Below are 14,152 nucleotides of genomic sequence, written 5' to 3'. Positions count from 1 at the left end.
GTCCGGGAAGATCCCACATGCCGCGGAGCAACTAAGCCTCTGCACCACAACTACTGAGCCTGTGCTCTAGAGCCCACAAACTACAACTACTGAGCCCGCAAACTACAACTACTGAGCCCGCATGCCACAACTATTGAAGCCCATGCACCTAGAGCCCATGCTCTGCAACAAGAGAAGCCACCGCAACGAGAAGACTGCACACCACAACGAAGAGTAGCCCCCGCTCGCCACAACTAGAGGAAGCCCCCGTGCAGCAACGAAAACCCAACACAGCCAAAAATAAATAAATAAATAATTAATTTATATATTAAAAAATACCCTACAGCTAGTGTCAATCTTATTTAAAAAAACTTTGTTTATGGTATCTTTGCATACAGAAGAGTTTAGAAAATTTAATCTCTTGTTTTAATTTTCATCCCTGTTTTTGAGACTTTGGGAGGCTGGATAGTTCAGAGTAGCTCAAAGTACTGGATCTGAAGTCAGAAGTTCCTAGCTTCCAATCTCACCTCTGCTATTTGCTAACAGTAACCAGTGGGCAATGTGGTTGGTGGGAAAGCCCTTTCCGCATGTGTAGAAAAGGGAGAATAATACTTCTCACCCTCATTGTGAGGATTAACTGGATGGAGTGTATAAAAATAGCTCAATAATAATAATTACAGGGCTTCCCTGGTGGCGCAGTGGTTGAGAGTCCGCCTGCCGATGCAGGGGACACGGGTTCGTGCCCTGGTCCGGGAAGATCCCACATGCCGCGGAGCGGCTGGGCCCGGGAGCCATGGCCGCTGGGCCTGTGCGTCCGGAGCCTGTGCTCCACAACGGGAGAGGCCACAACAGTGAGAGGCCCGTGTAAGGCAAAAAAAAAAAAATAATAATAATAATAATAATTACAGCTAACAGTTGCTAATGTTATGAGCATGACATTTTAGACATTTGGAAAACTGTAGGCCAGAAAGGGGAAGTGACTTGCCCAAAGACACACGCAAAGGCGACCAGATCTTAACCTGGACGACTCAGGTGAGGCATTGTGCCCTGCCCGCTAGGCCCCGCCCAGTAGGGCCTCTGGGCCCAGGCAACTGCCCTGGCCACAGCTGGAATCCCTGTGTGTGAAGAGTGGGCCGTGCACGTGATCGGCGCGCGTGACGCAGAGGGGCAGGACTGATCTCGCAGGATGCGCCAGGATAGGGTGGTAGGTTCGCGCGGAAGGGGCGGGGCAGGTCAGGGGGCGGGGTTTAGTGGGAACCGATCTTGGGGCCCGGCTTCCGCGTGCGTTTGTCTGGAGGGTGAGAGCGCGCGGCGGGGGCGTGCCCAGCGGGAGGGGCGGGGCTAACTGGGGGCGGGGCCGTGCGAGGCCTAACGGCGGCGGTGGTGGCGGCGGCAGCAGCGGCGGCGTTGGGGTCGGCGAGCTTGGCTGCTACAGGTTCCCGCAGCGGCGCCCGCGAGGGACCCGGGCCGCGGGTGGAGGAGGAGGTGCGGGGCGGCGGCGCTTGGAGATGGTGGGCGTCCCCGGAGCGGCCGCCTTCCAGCGTAAGCGGGGCGGGAAGGCGGGCGGCTGAGGGGGGCGTGTAAAGGCCTGCGGCTCCACAGGCGCGAGCTCCCGAGAGGCAACCGATACGAGGCCAGGGTGGTAAACTGAGGCCCCAAGAAGGGCGGCGGATCCAAGGTCACTCGGCGGGCCGGGCCTTCCCGGGCTTCTGCGGCCGCCAGAGCGCTTCCTGCACCGCTCGAGGGCTCGGAGCTCATGGCGTGCGCGAGTCTGTCGGGACCGCGGCCTCGGAGCCCCGGCCGGGCCGGTGTCCATCTAACTTGCCCGCGGACAAGAATTGTTTTGTTCTCCCTGTGCCGGGGCCACTAAGTCCGGCCCTGGAGAAATATTCCACACGCCCAATTTCGACGGGTGTGTGGCGGATGGTGGAGGAGGCGAGGATGGCCCCTTTGAGGGGCCTGTTGAGTGCAGGCTCAGGGGTCTGACTGCCTTGGTTCACAGTCCGGCTCTTCTACTTACAGGCTGTGACCTTGGGTCTCTCCGAGCCTCAGTTCCCTCTTCTGCAAAATGAGGGTGTGAAGAGCATCTCCAACTCCTCCCCACCCTGGTTCTGGGTTTTGTGAGGCCCGTTAGGAGGCTTGACACGGACTCTGGCACATACACAAGCGTGAAAACTGTCATTACTGTAGTCGCTGATAAACCTCAACCAGGGTGAACCTCACTCGAAAAAACTCGAAATTGGGCTCTGGTTGTGTGTGTGTTCGAGATTTTAATTTTGTCTTAGATTAGTCCTGCTTTATGATCCAATTGTTTTTCTTACCCCCATTTCTCCATTTCAGCATTTATCTACTGTTCCGCCTAGAACTGTGAGATCCTTGGAGGAGGGGTGGGTCTCTTAATAATAACAATAACATTTTAATTGTTTCTTGTTACAATAGTCATAATAGCCATTATTTTTTGAGCAGCAGGCATTTTGCATTCTATTCATTTAATATTTATTAAATCATCTATTAAGTAAAAAGAACCATTTTGGCCCTGGGAATATAGCAACAAACTAGATAGACCAAACTCAAGCTTTGAGTTTAGTTGGGGGGAGGGGAGAGAGACCTTAAATGAGGAAACAGATAAAACCATTTTGCATGTTTTCTCTCATTTAACTCTGATAATGTAATTAAGAGTTAAGTATTTGCGTATGCCCATTTTGCAGAGGATGAAACTGAGGAACAGGAGCTTCCACACATAAAGGGGAGGCTTTACACAGCCTCTCTTCTTTGTTTGATGCCCCTTAAATGTTGGATTGAAGAAATGCAAAGTAGGTGCACCCAGCTAATGCTTCTTCATGGTCAAGTTTGCAGTTGCTGTTTTTAATGGTTTGATCCATTCCTCTTGGAGCTTATAACTAAAGAGAGGCAAACAGAGGTGACCCTTAGGTCTGACAAAGGTACACTATCCCTGTATACTGAAAGGACCTTTTATCTGAAGTTAAATTTTTTATGCCCAAATCTCTTTTATGTAGTTTTCAGTTTAAAATAAGCCTAAAGTCCAATTTTTTTGTTCTGTTATGTAACTAAGGTTTGTTTATTTATAGTGTTCCTAAGAGAATTCTTTATTATATTCCTAAGCAATGTGCTCAGTATGCTTTTTCTTTTAATTTGGAAGTAATAGTAAGTTGCATTAAAATGTTGAGAGAATTTTTAAAAATGAGGTTCTCGTGATACAGTTAGATTCAGCATCGACCATCTGCTAAGCACCAGGCCCTGTGCTGATGTAGGGCTTCCATAGATGAGTAAGAGCAGACTCTTGCCTCTAGAAGCTTACCTATAGTCTTGATTGGCTGATGTTTTTAACTGAAACTAGGTAGAGAGAATGCAGGAGCTCAGAGTCCCTTGGGGAAATAGTCTAGAGTAGGGCCTCAGATGTTTTTAGTGTTCTTTGTATCAGTAAATATGGTTGAGTATGCACACATATTATGTGAATGTTTGTTTTAAATTACAGTGTAGACTGTATTATGTATATTTTATAACGTGCAAAAATAGACATTTTACAAAAGGATGAGCTAAAACAAATATAAGTAGAAGTTACAGTATTGTCTTTCCACACCCAAGTGTGTGAATGGTAACAATTCCCCCTATGGTGGAGACCGTTGATCTTGTAGTCGGACCTTCCCCTCAACCCATGATGTATGTTGAAATTCAGTTCTGGAGTTGTGCCTAGGTTGAAATCTTGGGGTCCAATCCTTACTAGCTTTGAGACCTTCAGCACTGCCTATCCTTTCTGTGCACTTTATTTTCCTCATCTGTAAAATCGAGATGATGAGAGTTCCTATCATCTCATTTGCAGTTTTATTGTGAAGATTGATAATATGTACATATTGGTATAATGTATATCTTAATATATGTAAAGTACTTACACTGGGCTTGACACACTAGTTTGGGTGCTGTTAGTATCAGAGGATACAAAGATGACTTGGAATCTCACAATTTAGTAGGGGTCCTGCACAAGTACATGGGTAATGATAAAGTGCTTTAAGTTCTCAAAGGCTTTTGGGAATGTAGAGTAGGCACAACTAAATGTTCTTTGAGGGTCCAAGTAAGGTTCAGGTAAGGAGGTGACATTTGAACCAGGCCTAAGAAGGAGAAGGGCTTTTTCTAGAAGGATGAGGCTTGAACCTTATTGGCTGAGGGTATAGAGTGGAAACTGGGAGGCTGTTGAGGGCTTGGTGAGTAGTTCTCCACATGTGGACCTGCAGGGAACCTGACTGAAGCTTGTATACCTTGTTAATAGATAAGTGATTTCGGGCTGGAGTTGTGCCTAGCGGTTGTGATGGCAAGGAAGCCTGTTCTAGAACTTTTCATTTTCAAAGCACAACAGCTCTTTCGTCTCTGGTAGCACTCATTCTGCCTTCTTAAGTTATCTAAGAATATAAACCCCTAAATGTAAGCTCCTTGAGGGTTATGACAGTATCTGCATTTTTTTGTGTGTGTGTGTGGTACGCGGGCCTCTCACTGTTGTGGCCTCTCCCGTTGTGGAGCACAGGCTCTGGACGCGCAGGCTCAGCAGCCATGGCTCATGGGCCCAGCCACTCCGTGGCATGTGGGATCTTCCCGGACCAGGGCACGAACCCATGTCCCCTGCATCGGCAGGCGGACTCTCAACCACTGCGCCACCAGGGAAGCCCAAGTATCTGCATTTTTGTGATTTTATTTTGCCTATCAAGGTAAGTGCGAAGTCCATAAATGTGGAGAAAGGTATGTAAATCCTTGAACCTACAAAGAATTCTGAATAGTTACAAATGGAATGATAAGTGACCATACTCATTAATGAAAAGCTCACAGATATTTTACGGTAGATAAGCATCACTATTCAAAAGGGGTGAGAACTGTCATGTTCAGTAACTCTTTATCTGGCACTTACCCATTAGAGTGAAAGAAGAGATGAGAAAGTGCCCCAGAAAGACTTCTCTGAGGTTGAATTAGGTGCCTTCTATTTGTTCCTCTAGGTCCACTCTCCGTCCTTTCCCACCCTGGGAAGCTGACTTACTTAGACTACATCAACTAGTTTCCTTCCCATCTGAGGTTATGGAATTTAATTACCCTGCTCCCTTCCTATGGATGTTGTCTCTGACTAGCTGTGTCCCTTGATTGAAGATTGCTATTCTAAAGGTGGTTCTCTCTACGTGCATGATCGCTCCTTCTAGGTTTGGAAAGTGTGTCTTTACTTTGTTCCTCAGGCTTAGAGGTACTGTCCCTAGTCTCAGAGTACTTATCCGAGCCCAACTCATAGCAGATTTAAAGCAACAAATGCACTTGGAGAGGAGAGAGGCTACCCCAGGTAAGGATACTACCCCCAATGAGAGACAGGGTCTCATCCTTTCCTGTGGTCATTACCTGCTATGCCACATTGACGTATTCAGTCATTTTCCTCCCAAACTATTGGATATGAAAAAAATGGAATAAGATTAAAAACACCCATAATCTGTGACCACACAATCAAGACTAGTTAAATTGCAGTTAGTAGCCTGTTTAAAAAGGCAGGGATGTACATGAGGTAGGTTGTTTGGCATAATGGAAAAAGCAGAATTTGGAGGCACACTTTGAGTTTGAGGCCCCGTTCTACTGGGAAGTTATTCAACCTCTGAGACTCAGTTGTTTGTTTGTTTAATCTGTAAATGAGGATAACTCCTGCCTAATAATAATAATAATAACTAATATTGAATGTTTATTTTGGGACAGATACCATGCCAAGCTTATACTCACCTTTTGCCTTTTAATCCTTCACTCTTTTAGTTAGATTATATATCCTTATTTTTACAAATTTTATAGATTAGGAAATTGACTCAGATGTCATAGAGCTAATAAGTGACCAAGCCCATATTAAAATCTAGATATTTTGTGACTGCAGAGTCAAAGTTCTTAACATTAAGGTAGCTGCTGAAAGCTTTTAGACAGGAAGAGTGGTTTATTTATTTGTTTGTTTTTAATTATTAGGGTTTTCCTTTAAGGGACATTTATTAGTTTTTAGGATGGATTTTTATTTATTTATTTGGCTGCATCAGGTCTTAGTTGCAGCACACGGGATCTTTCGTTGCTGCGTGTGGGCTTCTCTCTAGTTGTGGTGCGCAGGCTCTAGAGTGCATGGGCTCAGTAGTTGTGGTGCGTGGGCTTAGTTGCCCCGCCGCATGTGGGATATTAGTTCCCTAACCAGGGATTGAACCCATGTCCCCTGCGTTGGATGGCAGATTCTTAACCACTGGACCACCAAGGAAGTCACAGGAAGGGTGGTTTAAATGATAGTATACTGACTGTAGTACTAGGATAAAGATGAATTAATTCACTAAGTTCATACTTCCTCCAGGGTAAGGAAAACAGGAGGGGAAGTAAGATTTCTCACCTGCCAGTTTTAGCTTCAATCTTTAGGGTTTTTTAAAATTAATTATTTTATTTATTTAATTTTTTTTTTTTTTTTTTTTGGCTGCGTTGGGTCTTCGTTGCTGTGCGCGCAGGCTTTCTCTAGTTGCGGCGAGCGGGGGCTACTCTTCGTTGTGGAGCATGGGCTCTAGGTGCATGGGCTTCAGTAGTTGTGGCACGCAGGCTCAGTAGTTGTGGCTCACAGGCTCTAGAGCACAGGCTCAGTAGTTGCGGCACACGGGCTTAGTTGCTCCGTGGCATGTGGGATCTTCCCAGACCAGGGCTCAAACCTGTGTCCCCCGTATTTTTTTTTTTTTTTTTTTTTTGCTGTACACAGGCCTCTTACTGTTGTGGCCTCTCCCGTATGGAGCACAGGCTCCGGACGCGCAGGCCCAGCGGCCATGGCTCACGGGCCCAGCCGCTCCGCGGCATGTGGGATCCTCCCGGACCGGGGCACGAACCCATGTCCCCTGCATCGGCAGGCGGACTCTCAACCACTGCACCACCAGGGAAGCCCATGTGTCCCCTGTATTGGCAGGCGGATTCTTAACCACTGCGCTACCAGGGAAGCCCAGTCCTTAGTTTTAGAGTATTGTTTTGAACCTCATTATAGAAAGTGATCACTCAATTGTAAAGATTTACTTAAAATCGCTGTAAGTTTGAAGGCTGAGGGAGAATCTCTGCCCTAGTTATAGTTTCTGCTTGAGTAAGATTAGGGCCTTACTAGCACTGTATTGACTGGCCCCATGTGCAATATGAGCTAGTACAGCCTGTCTCTGGATTTTATTATGGCTGGTTAAGTAGCTTTTGCTTCTGTCTGTGGTTTCTCTCTCTGGCCCCTCAAAGGCCTTGAGGCTATCTGAAATTATAGGAGCTGGGGTATCATAAATTAAACTTGTAAAATGAGTCTAGCAGATATGTCAACTGGATCTGACTTTAAGTCCAGTTTAATTCTTTAAAAAAAAGTTTTTGCTAGATTTTCTGCTGGGCACTTTTCATGTATGTTATCTCATGTAATTCTTAGAACATCCTTGAGAGGGAGTTAGTATCTCTGTTTTACAAACGAGGAAATAAGGCTCAGAGAAGTTAAATAAATTTCCCTAGGTCACACAGTTAACCAGTAGCAGATAACACTATTCCCACTTAGTTCAGTCCTGATATTGAATTCATTGAGATCTGAGTCCAAAACCCACTATTTTTTACTTTCTATCACGTGGCTCCTTGTTTTTACCAGGTAAGCTAGAGGTTTTTAGACATGTGTTCCCGAGGATACCAGTGCTCCCTGAATATACTTGATTTCCCATCATTTTTCTTCAACAACTTTCTTTCCCTAACATCTAAAATATTCTGTGGATGGATATGATTTAAAGATTGCTGTATTAGATCTTGGTCTTGTTTAGAGGTATCCTGAATTGGCCTTAGTGATGAATTAAAAACAAAAAACAAAAAGGCAGCAGAAACTCTCAGCATATTTTCCCAATTCATTCCATATGTTTCCTGATTTTAGCAGTGAAGCAGATGATGGCAATGAACATCAAAAGCCCAAGAAACGTCCATGCTAATTTTACGTGGCCCTGTGAGGAGCTGTCAAATATGGATCATCAAATATAGTATATGGACTCTGCAGTGAACCTTTACTTTGGAATATGGCTCTTTAAAATATGATTCTACCCCTCTATTTTGTATTGCTGTAATTAAATGCAAAAATCAAAGTAAAATTCAGAGTAACTCAGAGCTAGGTATCCTTCTGTCTGAATTGATAGCTTTGGAGTTGGCTAGACCTTTCAATTAAATTAGCTGATGGCAACAAATATGTAATCTGACCTCTCGACCAACTCAAGTGAAATGTTAATACCAGGCATAGCACAGCTCCCTTGACACACTACTTTGACCTTTTCCTCTCTTACAGATGTTTCCCTTATTCCTTTGTTAACTTAGCCATCTTCATGCAGAGGTCCTGCCTGCTTTTAATTTTTCAAAGCCACATGAGAACAGACATTGAAATAGCACAGATTTATTCATTTTTACCTTATATCCCTAGAGCTACACTAATCAAAATCACCATTTTCTCTAATTCACATATAGTTTTTAGCTAGTTTACTGTCTGCTTACCACTATCCAACCTCTCCCCCTCCCCATCCCCCCATAAAAGCTAAAATACTAGTGATTTTTTTTTTTTTTTTTTTTGCTGCCTTGGGTCTTTGTTGCTGTGCGCAGGCTTTCTCTAGTTGCGGCAAGCGGGGGCTACTCTTGGTTGCAGTATGCGGGCTTCTCACTGCAGTGGCTTCTCCTGTTGCAGAGCATGGGCTCTAGGCATGTGAGCTTCAGTAGTTGCAGCATGCGGGCTCAGTAGTTGTGGCTCACGGGCTCCAGAGTGCAAGTTCAGTAGTTGTGGCGCATGGGCTTAGTTGCTCTGCGGCATGTGGGATCTTCCCGGACCAGGGATCGAACCCGTGTCCCCTGCATTGGCAGGCAGATTCTTAACCACTGGGCCACCAGGGAAGTCCACTAGTGACATGTTTATCCACCAAAAATGTGGCAGGATGTTTTTGTCCTTAATATTGAGAAAGTGTGATTCATTTTGTTTCCCTCTTGAGAAGTGGAGTCAACTTCACAGGGAGAAGGCAGGCAGAAAGCAAGCCCTCTTTATGGCCGAGATTAAAGGTAGAGGTGGCTTCGGAGAGGCAAGTTCTGAGTGGTGAAGGAGTGGTAGGGGACGAGGTGATGATGGTCTTAGCTCCCCTGGCATTCATCCAATAGCTGCCTGGAGCTGCTGGGAGCTCAGGAGCTGTAGTTTTCATAAGCTCCTCCTTAATTTTCCCTTGATGGGTTGGTCTGCCTCAGTGGTTTAAACTATACTCTCATCTCTTCTTAAATATATTACACCATACTGTGTTAGAAAAACACAAACATATTCAAGGATGGTGATCACATTATTTAAAAAACAACTTCTTTTTTTTTTTTTGCTGGTACGCAGGCCTCTCACTGTTGTGGCCTCTCCTGTTGTGGAGCACAGGTTCCGGACGCGCAGGCTCAGCGGCCATGGCTCACGGACCCAGCCGCTCTGCGGCATGTGGGATCTTCCCGGACCGGGGCACAAACCCGTGTCCCCTGCATCGGCAGGCGGACACCCAACCACTGCGCCACTAGGGAAGCCCAAAAAACAACTTTTTTTTTTTACTCCTTTTTCTTTTTTTTCAAACTTTGTATTTTGACATAATTTCAAACTTAGGAAAAAGTTGCAAGAATGTTATTAAAATTCCTGTATGCCATTCACCTTGATTCCCCAAATGTCAGCATTTTACTATATTTTCTATATTCTTTTTATATATGCATATTATTTTTTGGAACTGTATTTTAGAGTAAGTTACAAATGTGATACTTCTTTACCATAAATAAGGTAATGTATATTTCCAATAAACTAGGACATTCTCTTATGTAACCACAGCAATATACTTAACCAAAATCAGGAAATACAGATTTGACACAATATTATTACCTAATATACTGACTTTATTCAAATTTTGTCATTTGTTCCAATAACGTTCTTTTTTAAAAAAATTTATTTATGTATTTATATTTTATTTTTGGCTGTGTTGGATCTTCGTTGTGGCGAGCGGGGTCTAGTCTTTGTTGCAGTGTGTGGGCTTCTCACTGCGGTGGCTTCTCTTGTTGTGGAGCACGGGCTCTAGGCACGCAGGCTTCAGTAGTTGTGGCATGCAGGCTCAGGAGTTGTGGCTCGTGAGCTTAGTTGCTCCGCAGCATGTGGGATCTTCCCGGACCAGGGCTCGAACCCGTGTCTCCTGCATTGGCAGGTGGATTCTTAACCTCTTAACCACTGCGCCGCCAGGGAAGTCCCTTCATCAAACTTTTATCCATTGGTTGTAGCATCTATTGATGATGTTTGCCTGAGTCAGTTATTACTCTGATAGTTGTGCTGTGATTTTTCTATCAATTATTCTTTGCTTTTTAGTTAATATTCTACTGCAGAGCATTTTCTAACCCTTATTTGTACGTATTGGGTTGACCAAAAATTGCCTTCGGTTTTTAAGTAAAAATAAAAGATACATTTTTCATTTTCACCAAGAACTTTATTGAACAACATGTTTACCCTCTTGTTCCACTACCTTCTGCCATTTTTCAGGCAACTTTATAATTCCATATTCCCCAAACTTATCTTTTTGAGCAAAGAACTGTTCCAGGTGCCTTTTACAGTTTTCCAGGGAATTGAAATTTTTCCATTAAGAGAATTTTTTTTTTTTTTTGCGGTATGCGGGCCTCTCACTGTTGTGGCCTCTCCCGTTGTGGAGCACAGGCTCCCGACGCGCAGGCTCAGCGGCCATGGCTCACGGGCCCAGCCGCTCTGCGGCATGTGGGATCTTCCCAGACCGGGGCACGAACCTGTGTCCCCTGCATCGGCAGGCGGACTCTCAACCACTGCACCACCAGGGAAGCCCCCATTAAGAGAATTTTGTAAAGATCAAAAGAAATGGAAATCCGAGGGTGCAATGTCTGGTGAATACAGCGGATGAATCAGAACTTCCCAGCCAAGCTGTAACAGTTTTTGCCTGGTCATCAAAGAAACATGTGGGTCTTGCATGATTTCGATGGAAGATTATGTGTTTTCTGTTGACTCATTCTGGACGCTTGTTGTTGAGTTATGCTTTCAGTTGGTCTAATTGGGAGCAGTACTTGTTGGAATTAATCATTTGGTTTTTGGGAAGGAGCTCATAATGGAGAACTCCCTTCCAATCCCACTATATACACAACATCACCTTCTTTGGATGAAGACTGGCCTTTGGTGTGGTTGGTGGTGGTTCATTTTGCTTGCCCCACGGTCTCTTCCGTTCCACATTATTGTACTCTATCCACTTTTCATCGCCTGTCACAATTTTGTTTTAAAAACGGAATGTTTTCATTAAGTTTCAGTAGAGAATTGCATACAGAAATAAGGTCAAGGTTTTTTTCATTTAACTTATCTGGAACCCGCACATCAAAGTGATGAACATAACCAAGCTGGTGGAAATGATTTTCAATGCTTGATATGGATATTTGGGTATGTCAGCTGTCTCCCGCATCATATAACATTGGTTGTTCTCAATTAATGTCTCGATTTGATCGCTATCAACTTCATCTGGCCTACCCGACCGTGGAACATCCTCCAGCGAGAAATCTCCAGTACAAAACTTTGCAAACCACTTTTGACGCATTCGATCAGTCGCAGCACCTTTTCCATACATTGCACAAATCATTTTTTGCCTTTCGGTTGCATTTTTACCTTTCTTGAAATAATAAAGCATAATATGCCAAAAATGTTGCTTTTTTCTTCCACCTTCAATATGAAAATGGCTACACAAAAATTCACCAACTTTGGTAAGTTTTTGGTAAGTTTTTGACAGCTGATATGACAGCTGTCACATACAATCTAACAAATTGTTTGGAATAAAGTTAAAGACAACTAAGTGCTACTAAACCCATCTTACGGAAAAAACCGAATGAACCTTTTTGCCAACTCAATATTAATATGGATTCTTATTTTATGTAGCAGGTTATAATCTGTTACCATCATTATTTATTGTTTTTCACATTGTCCCAGATTTGGCAGTGGGAACCCCTTCAAGCTAGCTTTTGACAATTTCCCAACATTCTTGGACCACTTCCTTACTTTTTGGCGCAAAAAAGATATTCCAGGCTTATTTTCCTACCTGAGCATTGGAAGCAGCCATTTCTCCCAGATGTTTCTCTCCTAATTCCTGTTAGTGGAGAAAATTATTTAGAAATCAAGATGTGGTTGTTGTATGTGCTCATTGCTATGGGATGTTATTGCTTCCAGATCCTTTTAATGGGCAGAGCTAAAAAATCTATGTATCATATGTACACATACATATATACACACGCATATATCTAAATTTCTATTTTTTTTTGTTTGTTTTTTTGCGGTACGCGGGCCTCTCCCGTCGCGGAGCACAGGCTCCGGACGCGCAGGCCCAGCGGCCGTGGCCCACGGACCCAGCCGCTCCGCGGCCTGCGGGATCTTCCTAGACCGGGGCACGAACCCATGTCCCCTGCATCGGCAGGCGGACTCTCAACCACTGAGCCACCAGGGAAGCCCTAAATTTCTATTTTTATCTACATGTAATAAAACCTGAAACTGAGCAAAGGGCTCCTATGCCCATGGTGCAGAAAGCCAAACTCTGACAGTGGTAGTTTGCAGCAAAGTAAGGATTTATTGCATGGCCCCAAGCAAGGGAGTGGGATCCAACCCCACCTGGTCTTTGAGTTAGGGTTTTTTCTTTTAAAGGGGGAGAACAAAGAGGCTGGGACTAATGTTCGTTTTGTGACATTTCTGTGACATTTCTTTTTTTTTTTTCGGTATGCGGGCCTCTCACTGTTGTGGCCTCTCCCGTTGCGGAGCACAGGCTCCAGATGCGCAGGCTCAGCGGCCATGGCTCACGGGCCCAGCCGCTTCGCAGCATGTGGGATCTTCCTGGACCAGGGCATGAACCCTTGTCCCCTGCATCGGCACGCGGACTCTCAACCACTGCGCCACCAGGGAAGCCCGACATTTCTTTCTTTTTTAAAAATTAATTAATTAATTTATTTATTTATTTTTGGCTGTGTTGGGTCTTTGAATCTGTGTGAGGGCTTTCTCAAGTTGCAGCAAGCAGGGGCCACTCTTCATCGCGATGCGCGGGCCTCTCACTATCGCGGCCTCTCTTGTTGCGGAGCACAGGCTCCAGACGCATAGGCTCAGTAGTTGTGGCTCATGGGCCCAGTTGCTCCGCGGCATGTGGGATCTTCCCAGACCAGGGCTCGAACCCGTGTCCCCTGCATTAGCAGGCAGATTCTCAACCACTGCGCCACCAGGGAAGCTCCCGACATTTCTTAATTGTAGTTTTGGGAGTCAGGACGTCTCTGGTTTACTAGCTTAACTTGTGCTGGAGGAACAACCTGAACTTGTATGTTAATGATGTTTATAACAGTTTTAGTCCGTTAATGCTGTTATCAACAATAGCAATTTTACTCATCTGACTATGGTTGATTAGTGTTCAGTCAGCACAGGATTGAGGTCAGAGGGCACAAGAAAGGGAATAAAGTTTTGGATAGATTAATCGTAATCTTGATAAGGGTACTTGGTTTCAGAACTGTGTGTTCAGACTAATACCTCCAATACCACAAACTTCGTTTAGCCTTTATCCTTTCCATATTTTTAAGTCCCTTCTCTTACCTAGGGATTGTAAGCCTGACTCACATAATCCACAATATATTTTACTTATTTGCCCAAACCTAGACTATAAATATAAATGTGTAGCTCCAAGGCTGCTAACCCACGTTGCCATGAAGTTCAGTTTGTAAACCTCTTTTTTTTTTTTTTCCGCGGTATGCAGGCCTCTCACTGTTGTGGCCTCTCCCGTTGCGGAGCACAGGCTCCGGACGCGCAGGCTCAGTGGCCATGGCTTACGGGCCCAGCCGCTCCGTGGCATGTGGGATCTTCCCAGACCGGGGCACAAACCCATGTCCCCTGCATCGGCAGGCGGACTCTGAACCACTGTGCCACCAGGGAAGCCCTGATTACAGGTTTTTTTTGTTAGTTTGTTTTTAGTCTGAGGGTATATGGTCAATGTATTGTGTACAGAAGTTACTTTGGGGTAGCTCCTCAATGATTTAAGATGTAATTCAACCTACAGAAATTTGATGTATACTTTTTTTTTTTAGGCCATGCGGTGCCTTGCGGTACTTTAGTTCCCTGAAAAGGGATTGAACC

General features: G+C 44.8%; 1 protein-coding gene across 4 annotated transcripts in view; it reads left to right on the top strand.

Annotated features, from left to right (window-relative positions):
- Positions 1–1,364: 1,364 nt before the first annotated feature.
- The window catches only part of LOC132503720 (protein CBFA2T2), a 190,845-nt gene continuing 178,057 nt past the window's right edge, over positions 1,365–14,152 (top strand). For 3 of the 4 annotated variants that reach the window (XM_060120445.1, XM_060120443.1, XM_060120442.1), the window contains exon 1: positions 1,365–1,521. In XM_060120445.1, coding sequence (XP_059976428.1) covers positions 1,488–1,521 — 34 coding nt within the window. In that variant the 5' untranslated portion in view covers positions 1,365–1,487. The remainder of the gene's footprint in view (positions 1,522–14,152) is intronic. The other variant, XM_060120444.1, reaches the window with a different exon arrangement.

Source organism: Mesoplodon densirostris, chromosome 16 (assembly GCF_025265405.1).
Source record: "Mesoplodon densirostris isolate mMesDen1 chromosome 16, mMesDen1 primary haplotype, whole genome shotgun sequence".
NCBI lineage: Eukaryota > Metazoa > Chordata > Mammalia > Artiodactyla > Ziphiidae > Mesoplodon > Mesoplodon densirostris.
The sequence above is the reverse complement of the archived record's forward strand: the minus strand, read 5'-3'. Positions and strand labels throughout refer to the sequence as shown.